Raw genomic sequence first — 26,794 nt, 5'->3', positions numbered from 1 at the left:
AAGGGAAGGGAAGGGAAGGGAGAGGGAGGGACGAGAAGGGAAGGAGAAGGGAGGGAAGGGAGAGGGAGGGCAGAGAGGGAAAGGGAAGGGAAGGGAAGGGAGAGGGAGGGCAGAGAGCGGAAGGGAAGGGAAGGGAGAGGGAGGGCAGAGAGGGAAAGGGAAGGGAAGGGAGAGGGAGGGATGAGAAGGGAAGGAGAAGGGAGGGAAGGGAGAGGGAGGGCAGAGAGGGAAAGGGAAGGGAGAGGGAGGGACGAGAAGGGAAGGAGAAGGGAGGGAAGGGAGAGGGAGGGCAGAGAGGGAAAGGGGAGGGAAGGAAAGGAGAGGGAAGGAGGGAGTGCGGCCGAAGGCAGCTTGGCGGAGGGATCCGCCCCCGGGAGGAGGGATGGAGAGGGCGGGGCGGGGCGGGGCGGGGCGGGGCCCGAGCGGGCCTCACTTGGGCGAAGTTGGCGGCCCGGACCGGCGGCCGGGGACTCGCTCCGGCGCCCACCGCACCGCCCCCACCCTGGCCCCCAGCATGGCCGGATAAGGCGCCGTGGCCCGCAGGCCGAGCGCGATGGAGCCCGGGGGCCGGGGCCCGGCCCGCAGCCTGCTGGCCCTGGCGCTGCTTGCGGGGCTGGGAGCCGCCGCAGGTGAGGGGGCCGGCCCGAGCTGGGGGGCGGAGGGGCGGGAGGCCCAGGGGAGCGGGGCCCAGCCCGGGCACGTGGAGGCCAAGGGCCACCGTGGGAAGGCGGAGGCCCAGGGGCCTTATAAGAAGGGCCACCGTGGGAAGGCGGAGGCCCAGGGGCCTGCTAAGGGCCACCGTGGGAAGGCGGAGGCCCGGGGGCCTTATAAGGGCCACCGTGGGAAGGCGGAGGCCCGGGGGCCTTATAAGGGCCACGGCGCCTTGTCCGCGGTGGAGCCCGGGGGCCGGGCCCGCTTCCACCGCCAACTTCTGCCTCCTCGCCCCCGGGACCCGAGGCGCTTCCAGCTCCGCAGCTGAAGGCTCGGGGGCGAGGGGAGGGAGCGCCGAAGGGCTGCTTTTCTTTTTTCCCGGGGGAGGATCCCCGTGCACCCCCCCAGGATGACCGCCCTCGGGGCCAGCGGGCGCTTCCCCCGCTCTGCACAGTGCTGTGCACACAGTAAGCGCTCAATAAGTACGATTGATTGATTCCCCCTCCCCCTCGCTCCCCTTTACCCGCCCCCCCGCCCTCCCCGGCCGCGCCGGAGCCTGGGAACGGCCGGGAGCGAGGGCTCCGCTGAGACCTTCCCCGCGCCCCCTCCCCTCCCTCGCCCCTCCCCCCACGGGGTGGGGGGGGGCTGCACTGGGAGAGGAGGGGCGGCCACTGGGAGAGGGGGACCCGCGGCCCCTGCACAAAGGGCCCCTTCATTCCGGCCGGCCGGGGAGCCGGCGGCGGGGGACCACCGCTTTGGGGGCCCAGGGGGGAGAGGAGCGGAGGGGGGAGGACCTGCAAAGGGGGGAGGGGGGATCGGAGAAAAGTTCTCCACTTTCTATTTACTTGGAGTAAACTTCTTTCCATCGATGGAAGGCGACAAGAACCGGAGCGCGGAGTCCGGAGCGGCTCATTCGTTCCCTCCCTCCTTCCTCCCGTCCCTGGGCTCCCGCCCCCCCCCCCCCCAAAAAAAAACCCCAAGCTCCCTTATCCGACACTCCTCTCTCCCCCCCCGCCCCGCCCCGCGCTCCAGTTACTGTGTGTAGATCCTCTGAGCTTCCCGCCTCCCTCAGTCTCGCTTCCCTCCCCAAGACGCCCCCTAACCCACTTTTCCCGTTCCCACCCGCCTTCCAGAGTGGAGCGGGAGGGAGGTGAGGCGAGGGGGCCCGTGCGATCGCCCACGTGTGCTTCTCCGGGAAAGATGGAGGGGTGGGAAATGCCGAAGGTTTCTTCCCCATCTTGGGGGGCCCTGACCCCGGGGGACCGCGATTCCTTTACTCCTCCCCCCTCCGGGGACAATACCCGGCCGTCTAGACACCCTGTCCCCTCCCCTCTCCCCTTCTCTCCGATCCTTCTTCTCTCCCCTCCCCTGCGGCCCCAGCCCCCTCGCCCCCCTCGTCACGGCCCTTTCTTTCTTCCCAGAGACAATGCCGGAATGTGCCCCCCTCCCTCCCTCCCTCCTTCTCTCTCTCTCTCTCTCTCTCTCTCACTCTCTCTCTCCCGTTCGGGCCGAACAGGCAGGAGAGGGGAGGGGGAGAGGTGGCAGCTGCGGAGCCGCAGCCCAGATGCGGGGGGCGGGGGGGGGGGAGCGTTTGAGCCCCCGCCTAGCCCCAGTCCCGACCTCCTCCCTCCCGCCCCCCGCTTTCTTCTCCTCGGTGGCGACGGCCGAGAGTTGGTAACAAAAGCCCGAATGAGGGAGACGGGCTGGAGGAGCGGGCTGGGCAGGGGGATTGCGCTGAACAGCCTCCCAGGCGTCGGGCGAAGGGCCGGGCCCCCTGGGCATTATCATATCGTGGACCAGGGGCCATTAGGGCAGGGGCTAATTTTGGAGCCGGGATGGCTCGGACGTGGTCCTGGCCCACAGCGGGAAGGGGACACGTAGGCCAGATCTCCAGGGGTGATGCGGAGATGGGAAGGGAGGAAGGGGAGGGAAGGGAAGACGGCTGGGCTGGGGGCTCCGGGCCCGGGACAGAGATCGGGCACCGGCCTCTCCGTCAATCGGAGCCCGTGACTTCCCTGGCCCCGGGCTGGAACGAGGTCTCCAGCTCCTGTGTGAACTTGTCCTAGGAGAATACGCTGATCCTTAGCGTCCCCGCTCCGGGCGCTGCCTCCCACAGCCCAGCCCATCCGTCCCTCCCTCCTTCCCTCCCTCCCTTTCCCGCACGAGGGAAGAAGCTTCGATTTAAGGGAGCTGAGGAGGGAACACTTGGGAGCGAACACTCACACTGCTGGGTTCTGTACAGGGCATACACAGGCCCCGGTCCAGTCTTGCCCCAATCCCTGCCCCCTTTGGATCTCGTGGGGCACACAACTAAGCGTATAAATCTCCCGCGATCACTTATTGATCCATTTGGTTTTTGATTTCGATTTGGGCCTCAGTACTTCCCTCTTAGGACTCAGGTGTTTGGCCCGCCTAAATTCCTTTCACCTCTCCGGCTCTTGAAACCCAGGTGGCTAAAGCCAACTCATCTGGCTGGCCAAGGGACTGAAGGAGGGGCAGGGCATTGGGGGAGGCAGGAGTACAATCTTAGCTCCTTCCCTCCCTCCCACACCCCTGGCCACATTCCCACTGAACAAAGGCACCCGCCCCCCACCTCCCCATCAGGGCCAGGGGAACAGGGGCTGGGCCAGGGTGTGGGGGGCGGGGGGGGGGGGGATGAGGGGGACCAGGGCCCCAGGTGGCAGCAACAGCTGCAACGCACAATGGGGCTTCTGCTGCCGAAACAGCTGGGGGTGGGAAGGAGGGCAGTGGCCCGTGGGAACTTCCTGGTCTGGTGGACAGGAAGGAGGGCACCCTGAACCCTCAGTCCCCTACCCCAAGAACTTCCACCAGCTCCTCCCTCCACCTGCTGACCCAGGGGAAAGAAAAGATGACCCAAGGATTTGGTGCGAAGCACCCGGGCACTGGGATTTAGGGATGAGGGCAGGATACCTGGGATCTTTTAGCTCTGGCACCGTCAACCTTTCTCGGTGCCTTAATTTTCCGTTGCTGAAGAGAACTCCTCAAAACTCCTGGTTGGAATGGGTATCCAGGGTTGAGGGTGAGCAGAGGGCAGGGCAAGGTGATGAGGGGAAGATACAGGAACTGATGAAGTGTCTGCCAAATTAACCCCTCCCTTTCTACCCTTCCCACAGCTGCCCAGTGTCTCGACGGAGTGAGGCCATGTGAGAACGGAGGCCGTTGTACCCTGCTCTCTAATGGGGAGGCCGCTTGTGTGTGAGTACATGGGAAATGAGGAGAGGTGAAGGGGAGGGGCACCAAGCGGATGTCATGGTGGGACTGTCGAGTCAGATTCTGCCCTCATTGGAAGCAGAACAGTTTAGCTCTAGAGGGCCTCTATCAACTCCACTATAGCGTACTCTCCCAAGCACTTAGTACAGTACTCTATACGCAGTAAGCACTCAATAAATACGATTGATTGATTGGAGGTTGGGGTCAGGCCTGAAGTAAGGAAGTTTAACTTTCTTTCCTTCCCTCTTTGCCTCCCTCCTGTCTTCCTTCTCTTAGTCCCACCTTCTCTCCTTTCCCCTTCCCTCCCTCTTTCTTTCCTTATCGCCCTTCACCATCTCATCCCCCTCCCTCTTTCCTTTCCTTCCCTCCTTTTCTCCCTCCCCTCACTCCTTTTTCTTCCCTCATCTCTCCTTTCCTTCCCTCTCTCTCTTTTTCTTCCCTCCCTCTCTCTTCCCCTTTTCCTCCCCTCTCCCGCCTCTTATTTCCTTCTCTCCCTCCTTTCCTTTCCCTCTCCCTTCCCTCCATCCCTCCCTTCCCTGCCTCCCTTCCTTCCTTCCCTCCCTCCCTTCCTTCTCTCTTTTCCCCCGCCCTCCCTTCCCCTTTCCCACCTTCCCTCTCCCTCTAACTTCCCTCTGTCCCTTTACCCATCCCTTCTTGTCTTCCCTCCCTCCCCCTTTCCCCCTCCCTCCCTCTCTTCCTTTTCCTCTCTCTCCTCCTCTCCCACCCTAACTGTGAAATTCCAGGCTTAGTAAACTCTTCTGACTCCGCAGAGGTCCTTCTTTGAGTAGTTCGGTGCTGGGGAGGCCACATGAGGAGCTCAGCAAAGGGGTGGAGGAAATGAATAGGACACTGCTGCCCTAGCTCCTTTCCCCAGAGTGGGGGAGTGTCTAACCTTGCCCCGTCTCTCACCTCATCACCACCAAGTCCCATTTCCTCCGTGCCCCTGCGCACATGGCAGGACGTTCCTACCGAACAGTCGTGGGCATCTCCCTCCCCCGTATTTTAACGGCACCCAGGGGAGAGAGGCCCGGTGACTGCTTGGGGCATCTTAGATCCCTGTCTCTGTGCCTAGAGAGTTGCGGGACGGAGGCTGGGGGTGGGGAGTGGCGGGGGGGGGGGGGGGGGGGGGAGACGTCGGAAAGGAGGGAGCCGGCTCCCGCGTGGTGCTGTCCCCAACTTCGGTGGGTGAGCTGTGGCGGGTTCCTTCCCTGTGGTTCCCGGCCCCGCCTCCGACTCCGCCCTTCTCTGCGGTGTTCTCTGGAATGTGCCAGACAGGTGGATGAGCCCGCAGCGGCCCCGCCCCCGAACAGGTGAATCACCGGCGAGCACGGCCGCCCGGTCTGGATTCTAGATTCCCCGGGATCAGGATTCACTTTTTCTCCCCCCCCACCCCCGCGCCCCCCCGCCGCTTCCTCTCCCTCCAGCTCTTTCTCCGCCGCTTGCTCCCCGACATCGCACCCCCCCCCCCCCCCCCCACTCCCCAACCAGCTTTGCTCGGGGCATCCCGCCTTCCATCCAAGAGGGGCTCTTGGCCTCTTTCCCCAGTGCCAACCTGGGAACGGGCGGGAAGGTGGGGGTGGGGGCGGCCGCGAAGGCCGCGCACGTCCTCGGGAGGGCCCAGGGTTGGGCGGAGCTGGGGCAGGGCCCGGAACCGGACCGACCGGTTGGAGGGCGCTGGGGCTGCGGGGGCTGCGGCTGTGACTCGAGCGTGAGAACTTGCCTCGGGCGGTGCCCTCCCCCCCTCCTCGTCTCTCTCGGCCCCCGTGTCCCCTCCTCATTTCCCACTAATTCCTCCAGCTCAGCGTAGCCTTCCCTGCCTTTTTCGCCCCTTGCCCGTTTCCCCCCCCCCCCCCGCCCCCGGCCACGCGTTTCCCTCCGAGGCGCCCTTTGCCACCCTTGCCCTCTTCTAGTGGGGCCAGGCCGCGGCACTCTTCCATCCCGACACCTCCCCACCTCGGGGGGCGACTAAAAGGGAGCCCTTGTGCTGCGGGTCTCCCGGCCCCCCGATTCCCAGGGAGCTGCGCCTCTTCTCCCGCCCCTTCTCCCCATCCCTTTCCCTCCTGCCCGGACTCGTTGGCCCTCCTCGCGGGCACTGAGTCAGGACTGCGCTGGCGGGGACAGGCTGAGTCAGCACAGGGCGAGGAAGGGGGATCCCAGGCTCCCCTGCCGCCACCCCCCTTTCTCTGGGTGGGAGGGTGGGGGGTCGCCGCGCCGGGTCCTGAGCACCCACAGGCCGTGCCCCCCAAACCCGGGGAGCCCGGGGCCACCACCGGGACACGTGGGTGGCGAGCAACGAGGGCCGGCCGGGGCCTAAAGGAACGATGGTGCCCGGGGGAAAAAGGGCAGCGGGGGGGCGGGATTTTCGGAGCCGGGGACTGGGGGCAGCCTTTCGGGGGGGGGCGGGGCTGGGCACTGTGGAAGCCTCCCCCCCCCCCCCAACCCGGGTCTCCCCGAGCCCCCTCCGCCCCCTGCTAAACCGAGGTCTGGTTCGAGTTACTGCTAATCCGGGCGGGAGCCGTTCCCAGGCCCCAGCCGCCGCCTCCGCTATTTCCTGCCCGCGGGGGGCTCCCCCCCCCCCCCCCCCGCCCCCTATCACCATTAAGAAACCATCTTCGCTCCCCACCACCTCCCAGGCTGCCAGGAGCCGCCTCCCCCTCATCTCCTTGTGCCGAAGCTCCCTCCCCAATCCCTGGTCCAGGTCCTCCCGCGGAGGCGGAGTCCCCCAATCCCAACCCTGCTCCCTCTTATCCCGCGGGGTTCAGGGTCAGGACGCTTGGACAAAGCCTCCAATATAAAGAGGGGTGTATTGCGCCCTCTCCCCCGTCCTTGAGACCCAGGGGAACAAGGTTGAGGGGGGGGGTCCTCCCCTCTCGAGGGGTTAGGACGGGAGGGTCGTTCCACCATCCCCCTGCAAGGCCTAGGCGGGAAAGGAATGCCTTCCCTCTCAGGGGTTGGTGCTCCCCCCAACACCTCAGGGTTCGAGGGGCTAGAGTGATTCTTTTTAGACTGTGAGCCCACTGTTGGGTAGGGACTGTCTCTATATGTTGCCAATTTGTGTACTTCCCAAGCGCTTAGTACAGTGCTCTGCACACAGTAAGCTCTCAATAAATACGATTGATGATTCTGTCCCCACGGGGTCCGGGGAGGTGGTTGCCCCACCCAAGGTGCAGGTGGGCGGGCGGGCGGGAAGGGTGAAGTTCCTTCCCTCCTTCACGCCCCCCGCGGGTCCAGGCGCCGGGGTTGGGGGAGTCCGTTGTCCCGCGCGGCTGCCCTGTCGCCTGTGCGGTTGCCCTGGTAACGGGGTTTGCCTCCTACTTTCTGCGCGGGAAGCGAAGGGGGAGGGGAGCTGCCCCCCTCCCCCAGCCCCCCGCTGGGCCGCGCGGGCTCTTGACCTTGTCCCGGCTGAACGGGGCGGGCGGGACCGCGGGGAGGGGGGAGGGTCTCCGAGGGGCTTGGGGATGGGAAAGAGTTGGTGTGCGGGGTGTGGCCGCCAAGGGGTGGTTCTCGGGGAACCCAGTCAGTCTAGCGGAGGCGGCTCTGGGGGGTTTTAAGTGCAGGGGTGGGCCTCGGGGGCACCTGGGCGGGAGGGTTACTGGAGGTAAGGCCCTCTGTCGTGGACCTGCCTTGAAGGGTTTGAGGAGGGGCTGCGCGAGCCGGAGTCCCGATTGCGGGGCAGATAGGTGGGCGCAGGTCTTTTGGGGGGCCGAAGTGGGAGTCTCAGCGCTCGAAGGCCTCTCTAGAGGCCGCTGTGCATGGGAATGCCATTTTCTCCGCCCGGCTGCTCCCCAGGAGCCGAAACCGGAGCCACTGTGCCTGATGCAAACCAGCTGTGGGGCTGGGGCTGCCCAGCGGGCTCCGCACTCCCCCGCTCTCCCCGCCCGCCCCCTTGCCACCCAGCCAAGTCTGTGGTCTCCCTCCTGTCCCCTCTATCCCCTTCATGACCCCTTCTCATCTCTGAACACACCCTAGCCCGGCTTGCTTAGCCTAGCCCCAGCCCCAGTGGCCTCCTGCTGCCTCCACTAACGCTCATCAGGCAGGCCCTGCGCTCGGCAGTTCGGTTGATTCTCTGCTGTCCCGCCTCCCTGTCCCCCCCCCTCCCTCTCCGCCGTCTTCAGTGCGTCCCTCTCCCACCCTGCTGCTTTGGGCGGATTCGCTATTCCCTCCCATCCTTACCCCCTTAGCCCCTTCCCTAGCCTCCCGAATTCCTTGGGTGTAACGGCCTGTGAAATCCCCTAAGCCGCCGCCGGCTCTGGGCAGTGACCTCGCTGGGCTGCCTTTGGGGAGGGGCTAGGCTTCCCCCCTTACCCCCTCTCCTTTGTCCTGGAACAGTTGCTGATCCCCACTGTCACCACTCAGAGCCTCTTGGGATGAAGGAGTGGATTCCCGCGGGCGCCCCGCCCCGCCCAACCCCTCGTAGCTCTGACCCTGAACTTCCACTATGACCTGCCTTCCCCCCCTCCCCTCACAGCTCCCTTTTCATTCCTTTCCCTCCTCCCTTTCCCCCTCTTCCTCCTTCTCCTCCTCTTCCTCCTCCTCCCCTTTTCTCCTTGCTTTTTCTTGTTCCTCCTCTTCTTCGACTGCCCTCAGTCCTCTCTGCTCCTGTTCACTTCCTTTCTCAGCCACATCTTCTGCCCCCTGGCTGCCCCCCTCTCCTCGCTGTCTTCCATCTCTCCCTCCCTGCTGAGGCCCTCCTGGCACCTCCCGCCCTTTTCTTTGGGTTTTGGTTGAGTTCTCCTTTCCCCCGCTGCAGTGCCTCTTCCCCTGGTGAGGACCAAGACTGCAAGCTTCCGGGCCTGCCTTGGGAAGAGCAAGAGCAGGTGATGGGAAGTAATGTCACCCCGAGCCGGGACCATCCCGGGCCCCCGGCCTCCGCTCTCCCCCACCGCCCACCCCTCCGGAACCCACCACTCAACGTTGGGTGTCCCTGTGTCCCTTAGGTGTCGCCCGGGGCTGATCGGGGAGCGATGCCAGTTTCAGGACCCTTGCCACCGCTCACCCTGTGCCAATGGGGGCATCTGTAAGAGCTCTCTCCTGGAAGGCACCGTGCAGTACACATGCAGCTGCCCTCGGGGCTTCCGAGGTGAGGAAGGGGAGAGGGGAAGGACCTGAGAAGGGCAAGGCACATGGTGGTGCTCCTCGAAGCCTGCCTCCCCCTCCGCCCCGCACCCCCGTCCGTGGGCAGATGAGGCCAAAGGACCCACATCTGGGTGAAACTAGGACTCATGTGTCTGGGGCCGCTTCCCCTGGGCTCCTCAGTGAGACATCGTGCCCAGAGCAGGGTAGTTCCCTGGGTCTGGGACTCACCTTCCTCACTCCCCACCTCCCCACCTCCTGCAGGCCAGGACTGTTCCTTAACTGACGCCTGCGCCAACAACCCCTGTGCCAATGGCGCCCGCTGCACCAACACCAACGGCCGCTACAACTGCACCTGCCCCCTCGGCTACCAGGGACGCAATTGCCGCAGTGACGTGGACGAGTGCCGGGCTGGGGGCGTGTGCCAGCATGGGGGCACCTGCCTCAACGTGCCGGGCTCCTTCCGCTGCCAGTGTGAGGCTGGCTTCACTGGGCCCCTCTGTGAGAGCTTCTACACCCCTTGCACGCCATCCCAGTGCCTCAACGGGGGCACCTGCCGCCAGACCGGAGAGCTGACCTACGACTGCGCCTGCCTGCCTGGTGAGGGGTGGCTTGATGGCCGTGGACCGGGGTGGGGGTTGGCGGGGCGGTAGCGGGGAAAACCTTGTCTTCCTTCACCCACCTTCCCCGCCCGGATACCTCCTCTTCCTCCTCGTCCTCCTCTCTTGCACGGTGCCCTCTGGCCAGGGCCCGGAGCCACCAGCTCCCTACCAAAGCTGCAGGAAGTGGGCAGGAAGCCGGGCTGTGTGCCGGGAAGGAAACAATCAGAGAGGAGTTCTCCAGCAGCCAACTCTCTGCTCTTTGGCCCTGCTGCTCTCCCCTCCCCCAGAGCCCTAACATCTGCTTTGGTGGTAGTGGGGGTGGGGGGGTGGGGTGTGTGTGTGTAATTGGTGGGAGTGGGGGGTGCTTAAATTTGCCTCGGAACTGCGTTGGGTCCAGGTCCCCAGGAATCTTCTGGGGTCACCTCTGCTCTCGGCTTTTCCTCCCCATTGGATGGCTCCCCAACTTTCAACCCGAGCTCACCCCCTGGAGAGCCCTGCCAGGTGACCAGCAACTGTTGTCTTCCCTCCTCCCTCTTCTCCTCCTTCTCCTCCTCCTCCTCCTCCCTCGCCTCCCGCTCCCTCCTACCCCTACACCAGGGTTTGAGGGGCACAATTGTGAGGTGAACATGGACGACTGTCCTGGCCATCGCTGCATGAACGGAGGCACTTGCGTGGATGGGGTCAACACGTACAACTGCCAGTGTCCTCCTGAGTGGACAGGTATGGGAAGGGGCAGCCGCGGCTACTAGGGGAGCCGAGGTGGGTGGGGGGCACAGCTGACTTGGACACAAGCTGGGTAACCCAAGTCCTGGCAAACACTGGGTGATGTCGCCTACTTTTCTTTCTCCCTCCTCTCAGGCCAGTTTTGCACAGAGGATGTGGATGAGTGCCAGTTGCAGCCCAATGCTTGCCACAATGGCGGCACCTGCTTCAACACCAACGGGGGGCACAGCTGCGTCTGTGTGAACGGCTGGACCGGTGAGAGTTGCAGCGAGAACATCGATGACTGCGCCACGGCCGTCTGCTTCCACGGTGCCACCTGCCATGACCGTGTAGCCTCCTTCTACTGTGCCTGCCCCATGGGCAAGACAGGTGCGTCCCTCGGCTGTGCGGGATGAGGGGTTGCTCGGTCCCATAAGAAAAGCTTGGGGAATAGGGGAATGAAGGGAATAGGGGAAGAGGGGAATGATGTATTGTACTCTCCCAAGTGCTTAGTACAGTGCTCTGCACACAGTAAGGTGCTCAATAAATACGACTGAATGAATGAAAAGTTTGGGGAATGGGGGTGTTTTAACCTGGAGAAGAGAAGGTCAAGGATACTGCCCAGTTGTCCTCCAAATCCACTGGGAGCCAAACGAGCAGAACTGGGCTTCAATTCGAGAAGGTCAGGTGTTGGACTTAAGGAAGGACTGCCTGTCAGGAGAAGAAAACCCAAACCGGGAATGGTGGGACTGACTTTTCACGGCAAGCCAACGAACCACGAGGCATCTGTCTCTGGTTGGGCCCACATGGGGGCAGCGGGGCTTTGAAAATTGGGAAGTGGTTGCCCAATTCAGGGACTGGGGAGAGGGGAGCTCTGAAGCAAGGGGTTTCAGGGGTTCCTCCGGAGAAACGCCCTAAGTTGGGACGATCCCATGGGTTTCCATATGACATTATCACGTTATGCCGTGTGCACATACAGCATCACACCTCGGTGACATCATACGGAACGGGGCCAGGGACTTGGAAGGGCAAGGCCAGGGAACGGGACGGACTGGTGGACGGTGGATGGACGAGGGCGCGGCCACAAAATTTTCCCTGCCTCGGCGCCCACAAGTCTGAAGCCACCCCGGGCTGTGAAGTCTCAATCTCATCTGAGGATCCTTAAGAAAAGAGTAGAGGCAGCCGTCTGTCTGGTGGTTTCGTTACTCACCTGCCTGGAGGCAGGGGGCTGGACTGGGTGATCTCTCAAGGTCCCTTCCAGCTCTAAGGTTCTAGGAACTTCTGCCCCATCTCCTCTCCCCCACCCCACCAGTCGCTTAGTTGTGATTTACTCCCAAACCCTTGCCCGTTGGCACAGAGGCTCTGCCCCCGGCCCGCACACTTTATTCCTCAGACATTGAGCGATGGAGTTGGTGGGGAGTGGGTTACACCCAGGCCTTTGGCCCCTGCAGGGCTCCTGTGCCACCTGGATGATGCCTGCGTCAGCAACCCCTGCCACGAGGATGCCATCTGTGACACCAACCCCGTCAATGGACGTGCCATATGCACCTGTCCCCCAGGCTTCACCGGGGGGGCCTGTGATCAGGATGTGGACGAGTGTTCCATCGGTGAGGATCCGGGGGAGGGCACCCAGGAGATGGAGCGGTCAGTCACCCCAGAGGGGACTGGCCAGTTGAGGTGGGAGAGAGGAGGGTGAGTGCCAGCTTCCAATAATGGAGCAGGGGCTTGGGCAGGGAGCAGGAGATGGGGCTGGCAGAAAGAGGGTAGTATCCAAGGGTGGTGGGAAGTGGCTTTTGTTGCCGAATTGCACTTTCCAAGCGCTCAGTGCAGTGCCCTGCACACAGTAAGTGCTCAATAAATATGATTGATTGAATGAAGAGGATAAGGCTAGAGGGAAAACTGGGCAGGAGGGGCAGTGGGAAGGTGAGGTGGCAAAGGGTGCAGAACCCAGAGGTGGGCCAGGGGGCATTGATGGCATCATGCCCACTAGCCTATGATCTGGCAGGTGCCAACCCGTGTGAGCACTTTGGGAAGTGTGTGAACACCCAGGGCTCGTTCCAGTGCCAGTGTGGCCGTGGATATACCGGGCCCCGCTGTGAGACTGACATCAATGAGTGCCTGTCGGGGCCGTGCCACAATGATGCCACCTGTCTGGACCGCATCGGGCAGTTCACCTGCATCTGCATGGCAGGTGAGGAGGCTGGTTGGGAGAAGTGGGCGGGGGCTCGGTGGGAATCCGTTCCCTACGTGAAAGGGAGCGCAAAGGGCCAGTGAGCGGGAGGAGTTTCACCGGGGGAGTGGGTGGGGCCAGACCAGGGAAGGTCTGGTCCCGGGTCTCCCCTAAGCAGCCCCCCACCCTTGGCTCCCAGCGAGTTCCACCCCATAACCCCCGAGAGTTCATTAGGGGGAGCTGAGGGCGGGGCAGGAGGTGGGGCAGAGGATCAGACCCCATCACACAAGACCAGTTCAGATCGGTGGCCCGTCCTTTTCCTCTCCTCGCCCCCATTCTCCACTTTTCCCCTATTTCAGTTGGCCGGTCCCACCCCTCCCCCGTCCAGGGGCCCCGCCTGGGGGCTGGTCCTCTGGTGGCCGGCGGGGCGGTGGCGGTGGCGGGCCGGCGCGGAGGCGCAGACAGTCCGTCGGTGGCAGGCAGCGGTGACCGTGCTCGGCATGCTAATGCCCTGGGGGAGGGGCCAGGTCCCGGATTCCTTTGTGTCCCCCCCCAAAGGGGGGCAGCCCCAGCCCCAGCTGCAGGCGGGGCCCAGGGAAGGGCGAAGCGGGGAAGGGGATGAAAAAGGGGAAAGGCTAGAATGGAAGGGGACTCTGGGGGAGCGGGAGCAGATTGGGACTCCGGGACGGGGAAAGTCAGGCAGATGAGTGGGAGGGTTGTGGTCTTGTGCTGGCCCAGGTGATCTCACTTCTCCGAAGCCCCCCCCACTGTCTGGGACAGGTTCTCCTACCTGCCCCCCCGCACGTCTCACAACCCTCTCTCCCCGGTCTGCCCTGTCCCCCGCCCCCTTGGTTGGCTCAATCTCGCTTACTCCCCCTCCCACCAGGTTTCAGCGGCACATACTGTGAAGTGAATATCGATGAGTGCGAGAGCAACCCCTGCGTCAATGGGGGTGTCTGCCGGGACAGGGTCAATGGCTTCAGCTGCACCTGCCCCTCTGGTGAGTGGGTCGAGGGGACCGGACCCGTCAGGAAAGGAGCTGTGGACCAGGGTCCTCTCCTTTCTCTGGGGGAGGCGGGTGGGACTGCCGACGGGACAAGAGTTTGGGTAGCGGAGACATCTGGGGAGCGTGGGAAAGGGCACGGGTGACTGGCAGTTCTGACCTCTTCCTTCCCCCCTTCCTCCTGCCCCCCTGCCCCCGTCGTCATCCCCCCCGCTTTTCCTCCATCCCTCTGTCCCTGCATCCCTCCCTCCCAGGCTTCAGTGGTGCCATGTGCCAGTTGGACATTGATGAGTGTGCCAGCACACCCTGCCAGAATGGTGCCAAGTGTGTGGATCGGCCCAACGGCTATGAGTGTCGCTGTGCGGAGGGTGAGCGAGCAGAATGCCCACTACCCCTGGCTGATAATAATAATAATAATAATAATTGTGGTATTTGTTAAGTGCTTACTGTGTGCCAGCCTCTGTTCTAAGCACTGGGGTAGATACAAGATAATTGGGTTGGACACAGTCTCTGTCCCATATAGGCCTCACAAGTCATTTTACAGATAAGGGAACTGAGGGCCAGAGAAGTGAAGTGACCTGCCCAAGGTCACACAGCAGACAAGTGGCAGAGCCGGGATTAGAACCCATGACCATCTGACCCCCAGGCCCGGGCTCTATCCACTAGGCCACGCAGCTTCACTTCCTGGAGCTGATCTTCCAGCTGATCTTCCTGGAGGCCCCGGGAGCCCTAAAAAGCTGAGCTTAATCTCACCGGGCAACCTTGCCAGTTTGGACTAAAAGTGAAGGGCCCCCAGATCCGCCCAGCCTGGGGTTCTGTGTGACAGTTGCCCTCCTGGGCTTCCAGCCTCAAAGCCGGAGATGTGCCGCTGAATAACCCTCCTGCCCCTACCCGTGCAGGCTTTGAGGGGCCCCTGTGTGAGAAGAATGTGGACGACTGCTCCCCGGACCCCTGTCACCACGGGACCTGCCTGGATGGCATCGCCAGTTTTTCCTGCGCCTGCGCCCCGGGCTACACCGGCTACCGCTGCGAGAACCAGCTCAATGAGTGCCACAGCAACCCCTGCCAGCACGGTGGCAAGTGCATCGACCTGGTCAACAAATACCTCTGCTACTGCCCGCTGGGCACCTCAGGTAGGGTCGGGAGCTCGAGGGTGGCACCTGGGGACCGGCTCGCAAGCGGGCTGACTGAAGAGGGGCCGGAGCTCCTGGGGCAAAGAGCCCCGGGAGCTGCGGCTGACGACGCTCTTTCTTCCGAAGGCGTGAATTGTGAGGTAAACAACGATGACTGTGCCAGCAACCCCTGTGACTATGGCGTGTGCCGGGACGGGATCAACCGCTACGACTGCATCTGCCAACCTGGCTTCACAGGTGTGTGGGGAGGAGGCGCCTGAGGCTGAAGGGGTTGGGGGTGGAGGGTGCAGCATGGTCAGGGAGTGGGCGGGAAGTGAGGCTAGGCGGGCACCAAGAAGGGTCTCTCCCTCCCGCCCATCCAGGGCCCCTGTGCAATGTGGAGATTAATGAGTGCGCCTCGAATCCGTGCCGGGGCGGAGGCACCTGTGTGGATGGAGAGAACGGCTTCCGCTGTCTCTGCCCCCCTGGCTTCCTGCCCCCCTTGTGCCACACTCAGCGCGACCAGTGCAGCAGTAGCCCCTGTGCCCACGGCACCTGTTTGGATGATCTCAGTGGGTAGGTCTTCCTCCCCCAGCCCTCCTCCCAGTCTCTCCACGTTTCTTGCTGCTCTTCGCCGGACGTGCTGTCGGACTCATTTCTCCCCCTTCAGCTCCGCATCCCACTCTCCCCCATGCCCTTTCCTCAACGATCTCTCCCCGCACCCCCATGAGCCGAGTCTTCCTGCGATTTCCCCAGTGCCAGCTGCCCCTCTGATGAGAAGCAGCGTGGCCTAGTGGAAAGAGCACGGGCTTGGGAGTCAGGGGTTGTGGATTCTAATGCCGACCCCAACACGTCAGCTGTGTGGCCTTGGGCTTAACTTCTCTGTGCCTCAGTTACCTCATCTGTAAAATGGGGATGAAGACTGTGAGCCCCACGTGGGAGAACCTGATTACCTTGTATCTACCCCAGCGCTTAGAACGGTGCTTGGCACGTAGTAAGTGCTTAACAAATACCAACATTATTATTATTATTATTGTCATTATTATTTTCCCATGCCCCTCTCCAGGTACCGGTGTGAGTGTGAACCAGGCTGGGCCGGCCCCAACTGTGATCAGAATCGCAACGAGTGCGAATCCAACCCGTGCCAGGCTGGGGGCACCTGCACCGATTATGTCAATGGCTTCCATTGTACCTGCCGGGAGGGATTCCAGGGTATGTCCCTCCTCGCCCCTCCCCTCCCCTTCTCTCTCCTTCTTTTCTCTCTCCTCCCATCTCCTCCATCTATCAATGGTAGTTATTGAGCACTTACTGTGGGCAAAGCACTGTACCAGGTGCTTGGGAGAGTACAGTACAACAGAGATGGTAGACACGATCCCTGCCCACGACGAGCTTAGAGTCTAGAGGACTCCCCTTGTCTCCTTTCCCATTTCCTCCCCTTCTCTCTCTTTCCTTCCTTGCTCCTCCTCTTCCTCCTCCTTTTCCTCCTCCCCTCCTCCTCTCCTTCTTCCTCCCTCCCACCCTTCTCCCCTTCCCCCCTTCAGGACACCTTTTCTCTTGCACCTCCAATCAGAGAAGCAGCGTGGCTCAGTGGAAAGAGCACAGGCTTTGGAGTCAGAGGTCAGGGGTTCAAATCCCGGCTCCACCAACTGTCAGTTGTGTGCCTTTGGGCAAGTCACTTAACTTCTCTGTGCCTCAGTTCCCTCATCTGTAAAATGGTGATTAAGACTGTGAGCCCCATGTGGGACAACCTGATCACCTTGTATCCCCCCAGTGCTTAGAACAGTGCTTTGCATGCAGTAAGCGCTTAACAAATACCATCATTATTATTATTATTTAATCCCACTGCCCCTCCCTCACTCTGCACCCCTTGGTGTCTCCTTCTGTCCAGGCTCCTACTGCCAGACCAACATCAACGACTGTGCCTCAGCCCCCTGCCTCAATCAGGGGCTCTGTGTGGATGGCATCGCCAGCTACACTTGTCACTGTCACCTGCCCTACACCGGTACGGGTGCAGCTAAAGCGGCGGCGGTGGGGGGGAAAGGAGGTGGGGGGACTGGGTTTGTAAGGTGGGTTGGAGATCAGAGGTTGGGATTCAACTGGGGGCTGGGGTGGCTCACCTGATACACACCCACCCATGTACATGATACGACTTTTCCTCCGGCAGGCCGCAACTGTGAGAATGTACTGTCTCCCTGCACCCCCAACCCCTGTGAGAACGGGGGACACTGTGAGCACACTCCAGACTTTGAGAGCTTCACCTGCACCTGTGCTCCAGGCTGGCAAGGTGCGGCCCTTCCCGCCCCACTTCTCCCCTTCCCTTCCTTCCCCTCTGGGCCCACAGTAGCGCCCCCCGGTGGACCTTGGGGTAACTGCCCAGGCCGGGATGTACCCGGGCCGAGCACTGGCTCCCAGACTCTTTCCTCGAAGGTTCGTGGCTCCCGCCGGGCCGTGAAACCATCCCGACTCCCCTCTTCTCCCCACCCCCACGGGTTGCCCTCGCAGCCACCTGACCTGGGTCCCCCACCCCTGGCAGGTCCCCGGTGCCAGCTGGATGTGAACGAGTGTGAGGACAGTCCCTGCCGCCACCGGGGCACCTGCACCAATCTGCATGGCGGCTTCAGCTGCGCCTGCCGCCCCGGCTACACCGGGCCCACCTGTGACAGCGACATCGACGACTGTGCCCCCAGTGAGTGCCGGGCCCAGATGGGCTCCCTTCCCTAGAGCCGACCTCCGGCTTTGGCGCCCGTCAGCCCGAGGCGGCTGCTGACCCGCGGAAGGACCGGGCCGGGGAAACCGCTCCTGCCCCTCGACTTCTCTGTTCCCACACTCCCGGCGGGGTTCGGAGCAGCGAGAAGGTCGGGCGGTGGTGTGGGTGAGGGGCAGCGGGGAGGGAGAAGCCGCAGCAGCTCCTCTGTTGATACCCACTTCCGCCCTGCAGATCCCTGTCTGAATGGTGGCTCGTGTCAGGATGGCATCAGCTCCTTCTCCTGCACCTGCCTCCCCGGCTTCACGGGTCCCCGCTGTGCCACTGAGATTGATGAGTGCCAGAACTCCCCCTGCCACCACCGGGCTACCTGCACGGACTATGTGGCCAGCTTCACCTGCACTTGTCCCCCTGGCTACGGGGGACTCCTGTGCGAGCACAACATCCAAGACTGCACCGACAGGTAGGCCCCAGGGGTCGGTTTTCGGCGGGGCGGTGGGTGCATGTGTCTGGGTGACGGGTGAGAGGTGATCCCAGCGATAAGGGGGCTGTGGCAGAGCATCCGGGGCCCAGCTGGCCCCGGAGTGGCCCCGGGCCTTACTTCGTGGCGGTGGGGGTGGTCTGTGTCTATCTGGTTGTCCCCGTGGGCCAACTGGACTCAGAAGTCCAGCACCCGGAGAATTTAGGGAATCCTGGGCCTCTTCCTCTCTGGCCCATCCGGGGTTCTACCGCGGGGTTCCCGTGGGGAGGGGACGGGGCCCCGGTGCACCGCAAGGAGCCGCCAGGCCTCACCGCCCCCTCCTCACAGCTCCTGTTTCAATGGGGGAACCTGCGTCGATGGGATCAACTCCTATACCTGCCACTGCCGACCTGGCTTCACCGGCATTCACTGCCAGCACCCAGTGGACAAATGCCTCTCCCAGCCTTGCCAGCACGGTGGCATCTGTGTGGATGGGGTAGAGAGCTACCGTTGCTCCTGCCCCCAGGGCTACACGGGGACCCAGTGCCAGGTGAGCCGGGGAAACTGAGGGGACGGTGGGAGGGGGCAAGGGGCCGGCGACCCCGGGGCCCGGGAGCTGACGAGGCTTCCTCTCCAGACGTTGGTGGACTGGTGCAGCCGGGCGCCCTGCCAGAACGGGGGCCGTTGTGCCCAGACCGGGGCTTCCTTCGCCTGCCACTGCCTTCCCGGTTGGAGCGGCCGCTACTGTGACATCCCCAGCCTCTCCTGCAAGGATGCTGCGGCTCAGAGGGGTGAGAGCCCGGTGGGGGGTGGGGCGGGGGAGCCGGGCTAAGGTCCTGTTCTCAGGTGACCGGGGGACCCAGGAAGGGCAGGGAGGCGGGAACGAGGACTCCCGGGTCTCCGGCCACAGCCGGTGAAGAGCGTAGGGCCGGGGCCGCGGCAAGGGGGTTGGAGCACCTCTGATGGACGGGATCCTCTCTGGGACCAGGGGTGCGACTGGACCAGCTGTGCCGGGCGGGGGGCCGCTGCGTGGACACAGGCAGCACCCACTACTGCGTGTGCCAGGCCAGCCACACGGGCAGTTACTGCGAGCAAGAGGTGGAGCACTGCGCCACTCAGCCCTGCCGCCATGGGGGCACCTGCCGTGGCTATATGGGGGGCTACATGTGTGAGGTGAGAGCAAGGAGGAGGGGGAGGACAGGAGGGGGCTCTGAAGGTGGGGTGGGGGTGGGGGGCGAGCTTCCTAGGGGATGGAAGTGCTGCGCTAGGAGAGGGTGACCATTTCATCTCACCTCTACAGTGTCCGCCCGGCTACGAGGGTCCAGACTGTGAGAGCGAGGTGGACGAGTGCGAGTCCCAGCCCTGCCAGAATGGAGGCTCCTGCATTGACCTCATAGGCCGTTACGTCTGTTCCTGCCCCCCGGGCACACTGGGTAAGGGGACGCCGGGTGGGGGGCAGAGCGGGAGGGAGGGGAGGAGCACTCGGGACACTTGTGAGCGAGCTCTCCCCTGCTGCTCCTCCCATTTCTCTAGGGGTCCTGTGTGAGATCAACGAGGATGACTGTGCCTGGGGCCCCGGGGAACAGGGCCCCAAGTGCCTCCACAACGGGACCTGTGTGGACCAGGTTGGGGGGCACCGCTGCAACTGTCCCCCCGGCTACACCGGCCGGCGCTGCGAGGGGGACCTCAACGAGTGTCGGGCCGGGGCCTGCCACGCCGCCCACACCCGCGACTGCCTGCAGGATGCCAACGGCTTCCATTGCTTGTGCAAGCCTGGCTTCTCTGGTGAGGGTGGAACCGGGGGCAGAGCTTCTCCGAGGGGGTGGAGCTGGGGCTGGAAGGCTCCCACGGAGCCTCCTTAAGGAGAGGACCGGTTGGAGGCCAGGGCTCCACCAGAGGCTTCTCCTCTGAGGCAGGGAAGGTGGAGAGACTCAAACCGGTGCCCACTTTGCGCATCACTGCCACGAACTGGGGCTTCACCACACGAAGTGCCCTGCCCCCCCACTGGGCTCCCATCGCCCTCCGTTTCCCCAGAATCCCACTCCCCAGAGCCCCACCTCCCCAGCCCCATTATGATCCCTTTTTCCTCCCAGGGCGCCGCTGCCAGAACCCGGTGACCCCGTGTGAATCTCAGCCCTGCCACAATGGGGGCCAGTGTAAGCTGAGCCTTGGCACGCCACTGGGATACACCTGCCATTGCCCCCTGGTATGGAAGGTGGGGAGGGGGTGGGGGGCGGCCAGGGGTTGCCCTACCTGTGGGGTGTGGGCGGGGCCCCGGGGGAGCCGAGGGACGTCCCTGGGGTCAGGGCGAGCCCAGACTGGGGGCAAGGGGGGGGGGGGGGTGCCCACTGAGTCGATCTCCCCTCTCTCAGGCGTTCTCAGGTCTGACCTGCGAACGGCCCACTCAGTGGCAGTCGTGCCGGGACCTGCCCTGTTTCAACGGCGGCTCGTGCCAGCTCACCCCTCTGGGGCCCCGTTGCACCTGCCCCCCGGGTCTGGCCGGGCCTTCCTGCCGCCTGCGGGCCAACAGCAGCTGCGCGGGAGCCCCTTGCCGGCACGGGGGCACCTGCCACGAGGTGTCCCGCGCCCCCTTCTACCTGTGCCAGTGCCCGCCGGGCTGGGAGGGGGCCCGCTGCGAGGGGCGGAGACGGGTGGCTCTGGAGCCCCCACCCCAACTGCCCCCAGAGGAGCCGCTCTGCCCCCGGCCCAGTTGCCGGGACAAGAAGGGTGACCGCTACTGTGACCGCGAGTGCAACTCCCCCGCCTGCCAGTGGGACGGGGGCGACTGCTCCCTCAGCGTGGACGACCCCTGGCACCAGTGCCAGGCCCTGCAATGCTGGCGCCTCTTCAACAACAGCCGCTGTGACCCAGCCTGCAACACCCCTGCTTGTCTCTACGACAACTTTGACTGCCACACGCAGGAGCGCAGCTGCAAGTGAGGACCCCGCAGCATGGGGATCCCCTCCCCTCCCCCAGTCACCCCTTCCCCGTTTTGGCTCCCCTCCGCACCGCTCACTTTTCTTTCCCTGGAGCCCCAGACTGAGCAGAACCAATTCCTGCCCACCCCTGAACCTTCTTGCTTTTTTCCCCAGACACGATCTCTGGGCTCGGGGGAAGTGACCGGGGGAGGACCGGCTTGGTCCCTGCCCCTGGCTTCTCCCCGATCCCTCGGTCCCCCAGCCTCATGCCCCCTCACGCTGAAACCTCCCTCCCTCCCAGCCCCGTGTACGAGAAGTACTGCTCCGACCACTTTGCGGATGGGCGCTGCGACCAGGGCTGCAACACAGAGGAGTGCGGCTGGGACGGCCTGGATTGTGCTAGTGCTGTGCCCGAGCTGCTGGCCCGGGGCGTGTTGGTGCTGACCGTGCTGCTGCCCCCCGAGGAGCTGCTGCGCTCCAGTGCCAGCTTCCTGCAGCGGCTCAGCGCTATCCTGCGGACCACCCTGCGCTTCCGCCGGGACGCCCAGGGAAACCTCATGGTCTTTCCCTACTATCGCTCTGGTCACCGGCCCCGCCGGGAGCTGGCACCTGAGGTCATTGGGTGAGTGAGGTGGGCGGGGGTGGAGGGAGGGAGGATCGACTGGGGCAGAGGGTGGGCGGGCAGGGGTGCTGGCTTAGTGGGACCCCCTTCCCCTGGTTCATCTGTCTCGTCCCACTCTCCTCTTCCTCCCCCACCCTCCACAGCTCATTGGTGATGCTGGAGATAGACAATCGCCTGTGCTCCCAGGCCCCCAACAGTCACCACTGCTTTCCCGATGCCCAGAGCGCCGCCGACTACCTGGGGGCCCTGTCAGCCGTCGAGAGGCTCGAGTTCCCCTACCCGCTCAAGGCTGTGCGGGTCGAAGGTGAAGGTGGGCGGGAGGGAAGGAGGGAGGGAGGGAGAAGGCCGGGGGAAGAGAGGCCCGACGGTGAGAGGGTTCGGGGGCGGTGGAGGAGGAGGAGGAGCCGGAAGAGAAGGGGTTGGGGCAGATCGGGGATCCCCCTCCTCCGACACCCCTCACGTCCGTCCGTCTCCCCGTCGCCCTCCAGGAGAGCCACCGGGACAAGCTCCCGAATCAGGGCTGCGGCTTCTGCCCCTGCTGGTGGTGGGGGCCGTGATCCTGCTGGTGATCCTGGTGCTCGGGGTCCTGGTGGCGCGACGCAAGCGGGAGCACAGCACCCTGTGGTTCCCTGAGGGCTTCGCGCTCAACAAGGAGGCTGGCAACAAGGGCCGGCGGGAACCCGTGGGCCAGGATGCCCTGGGCATGAAGTGAGACCCTCCCCGACTCCCTCCGAGCCCCACCCTATCCCGGGAACCCTCACACCATATGCTCCGCTGGTCCCACCTTCCCGATTTTCCCTAGCTACGTGCCCTCCTCAGCTCCCCGGGTCTGGGTTTTGTTCTTCCCGGGCCCCTTGCTCCGTCCCTTTCAGCCCCGGCACTGCCGAAACTGCCCCCCGCCTGGTCTCTTTCAGGAACATGGCCAAGGGCGAGAGCCTGATGGGCGAGTCGGCTGAGGACTGGCTGGACACCCAGTGCCCGGAGGCCAAGAGATTGAAGGTACCTGACCCCCGGGCTTACCTCTCCCAGGCAGGATGCCAGCCCCAACTGAGCCACCCCTGGCCCTGGGCTCCTGCCTCCCTCCCTGAGCTGTGTCCCTGCCCTCCCCCTCCCCCAGGTGGAGGAGGAGGAGGAGGAAGAGGAGGAGGAGGAGGAGGAGGCGGAGGCTGGCGGGGAGGCGGAGAACCCTGTGGATTGTCGCCAGTGGACCCAACATCACCTGGTGGCGGCTGACATCCGCATGCCCCCCTCCATGGCCCTGACTCCCCCCCAGGGCGATTTTGATGCCGACGGCGTGGATGTCAATGTGCGAGGCCCCGGTGAGCCCCCTGCGCTGACTCCGCCCTCGGCCGTCCCGGACCCTCTCCCCCCTACCCGGCGCCCCGGGCCCCCAGCACTCCGTGTCCCCAGCATGCCTCTGGTGGCAGTCGGTAGGGGTCGTCACTGTCGTCATCGTCGTCATAGCGGTGGCATCTGTCAAGCCATTACTATGTGCGAGGCACCGGGGTAGATCCAAGGCTGTCAGACCAGACACAGCCCCTGTCCCCCACGGGCCTTCCGGTCTCTCTTCTCCCCCTTTTACTGATGAGGAAACTGAGCCCCAGAGAGTTCGAGTGACCTGGGTGACAGAGCAGGCCAGTGGCAGAGCCGGGACTGGAAGCCGGCTAGGTCCCCTAACTCCCGGGCCCAAGCTCAGTCCACCGGGCCCCTGCGGGGTGTGGGGTTGGGCGGGGGTGGCGAAAGAGACGGGTGGCAGGGCGCAAAAGATCCCCAGGTTCTGGAGCTGTGCATTGAGGGTGGGAGAGGAAGTCTTCACCTAACACCTGACAGCCCTCTGCGCCCACAGATGGCTTCACCCCGCTGATGCTGGCCTCATTCTGCGGAGGGGCGCTGGAGCCGGCGCTGACCGAGGAGGAGGAAGGGGAGGACGCTTCGGCCAACATTATCTCGGACCTGATATGTCAGGGGGCCCAGCTGGGTGCCCAGACCGACCGCACCGGGGAGACCGCCCTGCACCTGGCTGCCCGCTACGCCCGGGCCGATGCCGCCAAGCGGCTGCTGGACGCCGGGGCCGACACCAACGCCCAAGACAACACCGGCCGTACGCCCCTGCACGCTGCCGTCACCGCCGATGCCCAGGGGGTCTTCCAGGTGGGCCGCGTTGCCGGAGAGGCGTGGATGGGGCTGGACGGGGCGGGTCAGGTCCTGCTCCCCCGCTTCCATTCCTCTGACACCACCCCCTCCCCCCCAGATCCTGATCCGCAACCGCTCCACGGACCTGGATGCCCGGATGGTGGATGGCTCGACGGCGCTGATCCTGGCGGCCCGGCTGGCAGTGGAAGGGATGGTGGAAGAGCTGATCGCTTGCCACGCCGACGTCAATGCTGTGGATGAACTGGGTATGGGGGGGTCGGGCGAGGAGCAGGGAGGGGAGGGGCTACCTGCATGTGAGCCCAACCTCCCCTCCGTCCCTCTCTCCTTCCCTCCCCAGTCCTTCCGCTGGCATGAGAATCAGCCCAGATGCCTTTAGCGGGGGAGGCCAGAGCAGGGTGGAGTCCTGTTCATCTTCCCCAAGACGGGGGGTGCTCTGTGGAGACCTGGGGGCCACTGGATGTATGGGGGTGGGGAGCAGGGAAGAGATCGAAATTTGTCGTTTCCCTCAGGTAAATCTGCGCTGCACTGGGCTGCCGCTGTTAACAATGTGGAGGCCACTGTGGCCCTGCTCAAGAACGGGGCCAACAAAGACATGCAGGACAGTAAGGTGAGGCCTCTCTCCTCCTCCTCCTCCACCTCTTCCCTCCCTGTCCTTCCCCTCCTTCCCTCCCCCTCCCCCTCCACCGCCATTGTCACCTGCCCTCCTCAGCGGGGTAGCCGGTGCCTCGGCTCCTGGCTGACTTTTCTTGACCCCCCCGCCCCGCCCCTTCTCCCGCTGCCCTCCTCAGGAGGAGACCCCTTTGTTTCTGGCGGCCCGGGAGGGCAGCTACGAGGCAGCCAAACTGCTCCTGGATCACTTTGCCAACCGGGAGATCACGGACCACCTGGACCGGCTACCACGGGACGTGGCCCAAGAGCGGCTGCACCAGGACATTGTGCGGCTGCTAGAGGAGTATAACACGGCCCGCAGCCCTGCTGGCCCCCATGGCCTCTCGCCCCTGCTCTGCCCAGCGGGCGCCTTCTTACCCGGTCTCAAGCCCACCCCACCGGGGGGCAAGAAGAGCCGGCGTCCCCCAGGCAAGGCCGGGGCAGGGCCAGGTGGGGCCAAAGGGCGGAGCAAGAAGCTCACGCTGGACTGCCCGGGCCCCCTGCTAGAGAGTTCGGTCACCCTGTCCCCTGTCGACTCCCTGGACTCGCCCCGGCCCTACGGGGGGCCCCCCGCCTCCCCGGGGGTCTTCCCCCCAGCTCCGCTGTCCGTCCCCTCCACCCCACTGGTGCCCGGGCTGCTGGACGGGCCCTACGCCGTGTCCTTGGCCCAGTTGGCAGAACTGCCTCTGGGCGGGGGTGGCGGGCGAGGCGCTCTGGGCCGGCCCCCTGGGGGCTGCGTGGTCAACCTTGGCCTGGTGAGCCCTGTGTCCGTGCCCTTTGACTGGGCTCGGCTGCCCCCGGCACCCCCCACTGGGGGCTCCCACCCCAACTTGCACCCCCCCGGCCCTTCCTTCCTGCTGCCTGGGCCCCTGCCGCTGGCCCACAGCTCCCAGCTGCTGACTCCCCAGCCTGGGCCGGGGCCCAAGGAGCTGCTCCCCCCGGCCCGGGCCGGGGCCCCCATCTCCCCCAAGGAGCGGCCCCCCCAGTACTTCCCGCCGGGGGCTGGGGGGCCCGAGGAGTACCCCACACCCCCCTCCCAGCATGGCTATGTGCCCTCCGCCCAGGGCAGCCCCCCGAAGCACTACTTGCGGGTGCCCAGTGAGCACCCTTACCTGACTCCTTCCCCAGAGTCCCCTGAGCAGTGGTCCAGTCCCTCCCCCCACTCGCTCTCAGACTGGTCTGACTCCACCCCCAGCCCTGCTGTGGCCCCGACCCCCCAGACCCAGCTGGCACCCCTGCCCGAGGCAGGCTCCAAGAGGCAAGTGTTCGCATGAAGCCATGCTTCCCCCTCACAACCCCCCAGCCCCCAGAACGGGGCTTGTCCTCAGAGGCGTACGTCCGGGGGGACAGCCTCAGCCCCCAGGCCAAGTTTGGGGTGGGGGGCTGAGGCAGTCTAGGGGGGCACGGGCGGGGGACGGGGGACGGATGGCCTTCTTTCTTTGGGGTCCTCATAGCCCCCTGCTGCCACCTTTCTTCTTCCTCCTTTTCTCTCTCTCTCTCGCCGCCCCACCCCTCGACTATCATTTCCATCTCTCTGACACAAGTATTTTTTTTTTACATTTTGTATAGAACAAAGTCATTTAAACAAACTTATTATTTTTTTTTTACAAAATATATATATGGAGAATGGCCCTCCGATACCCTCCCGTCCCTCATGACCCTCCCCTGCCACCCTACTAACCTGCCCTCTGCCTCTCCTTGCCCCCTGGGCTCCCAAGGGCCCAGCCACTGTATCGTGTGTACTGGGTACACAGCTGTGTGAGTACGCCACAGGCCTCCCCTGCCCCTGGGCAGGAGGGGCGGGCGTGGAGCCTGCGGCCACTTTGTGATGGGGGGGGGGGGGCGGCGTGGCACCCAAGTTGTGACCCTCTCCCTGCCCTGTCTCCCCTCGGCCATCCCTTCCACTTCACCACATTCCAGATCTAATTTATTCCGTGGCTTTTTGGCATCTCCTGTGGCGGTTGAGGGCGGGGGGCTCGTTTGCACCCTCTCGTCCCCCCCTCCACCCCCCGCCACAAAACACCCTGCTGCACTCCCAACCCCACCAGCTCTGGGATCCTATCTGATCTGCCACCTTTCCTGGAAGGATTTGGGATTGTGTGGGTGGGTGGATGTAGCCTAAGCCCCCCACGGGCGAGGTCAGCATTTCCGCTAGAAAATCCGTACATTTCATGAAAATCTTTATGTAAATATATGTGCTGGGCGGGGGGGGGGCCTTGGAAGCAAAGAGAGGGGAGCAGGACCCCCACCCCCACGCCTGCCCGTCCTCCGACCCCTGCCAGAAATAGAAGGATTATTTTTAGGATATTTTTGTAATATTGTCTCCTGTTGTGAGCAGACCCTGTAGCTGCCGCTCCCCGCAAGCTGCCTGCCTAATAAACTTGTAGTTAGTGCGCGTTGCAGGTGTGTGTGTGCGTGTGTGTGTGTATGTGTGTTGTGTGCTTGCGTGCATGTGGAGTGGGGAGTTGGGGAACCCCAACAAAGGAGGGAGGGGGTCAAAGCTGAGGGAGCTGTGGCGACGGGGCCCCTCCTTGGGGAGGAAAGCCTGGGTCCCCATTGGGGCAGGGAAGGCTCAGGTGCCACCAGGTCAGACCTGGCAAGGGAGCGGAGGGCGAGGGTGGGACTGCCTTATCTCAAGGGCCGATCGCCTTATCTCTCCGGCCTCTCTCTTCTCCCTTTTTCCTTCTCTCTTCTTCCCTTCCCCTCCTCTCTGATCCTTCCGCTCTTGCTTTGGCCCCCCTGTA

The 26,794-nt window shown here is 64.1% G+C and overlaps 1 protein-coding gene across 1 annotated transcript; it reads left to right on the top strand.

Annotated features, from left to right (window-relative positions):
• The first annotated feature begins 517 nt into the window (after positions 1-517).
• NOTCH3 (notch receptor 3) lies at positions 518-26,446 on the top strand. The gene is made up of 34 exons (XM_038740501.1): positions 518-629; positions 3,786-3,867; positions 8,820-8,962; positions 9,220-9,555; positions 10,155-10,277; positions 10,416-10,649; positions 11,711-11,866; positions 12,265-12,450; positions 13,316-13,429; positions 13,687-13,800; positions 14,332-14,565; positions 14,692-14,802; positions 14,928-15,120; positions 15,611-15,756; positions 16,433-16,546; positions 16,709-16,828; positions 17,078-17,230; positions 17,483-17,711; positions 18,057-18,258; positions 18,346-18,499; positions 18,697-18,881; positions 19,009-19,141; positions 19,242-19,493; positions 19,802-19,914; positions 20,081-20,643; positions 20,928-21,248; positions 21,392-21,552; positions 21,737-21,956; positions 22,163-22,247; positions 22,405-22,567; positions 23,095-23,399; positions 23,500-23,647; positions 23,912-24,009; positions 24,191-26,446. The coding sequence occupies exons 1-34, from the start codon at positions 554-556 to the stop codon at positions 25,322-25,324; spliced, it is 7,101 nt and encodes a 2,366-aa protein (XP_038596429.1). The 5' UTR covers positions 518-553; the 3' UTR covers positions 25,325-26,446.
• Positions 26,447-26,794: the final 348 nt, after the last annotated feature.

This window comes from Tachyglossus aculeatus, chromosome X1 (genome assembly GCF_015852505.1).
Source record: "Tachyglossus aculeatus isolate mTacAcu1 chromosome X1, mTacAcu1.pri, whole genome shotgun sequence".
Taxonomy (NCBI): Eukaryota; Metazoa; Chordata; class Mammalia; order Monotremata; family Tachyglossidae; genus Tachyglossus; species Tachyglossus aculeatus.
Note: the sequence above shows the minus strand (reverse complement) of the source record. Positions and strands in the feature narration are given on the sequence as shown.

Bases quoted from the DNA above. Each gene is read 5' to 3' on its own strand.
- NOTCH3 (XM_038740501.1), top strand. From the start codon at position 554: ATGGAGCCCGGGGGCCGGGGCCCGGCCCGCAGCCTGCTGGCCCTGGCG. The intron at 12,451-13,315 runs GTGAGGAGGCTG...CCCTCCCACCAG, and splicing joins CACCTGCATCTGCATGGCAG to GTTTCAGCGGCACATACTGT. The intron at 16,547-16,708 runs GTACGGGTGCAG...TTCCTCCGGCAG, and splicing joins CTGTCACCTGCCCTACACCG to GCCGCAACTGTGAGAATGTA.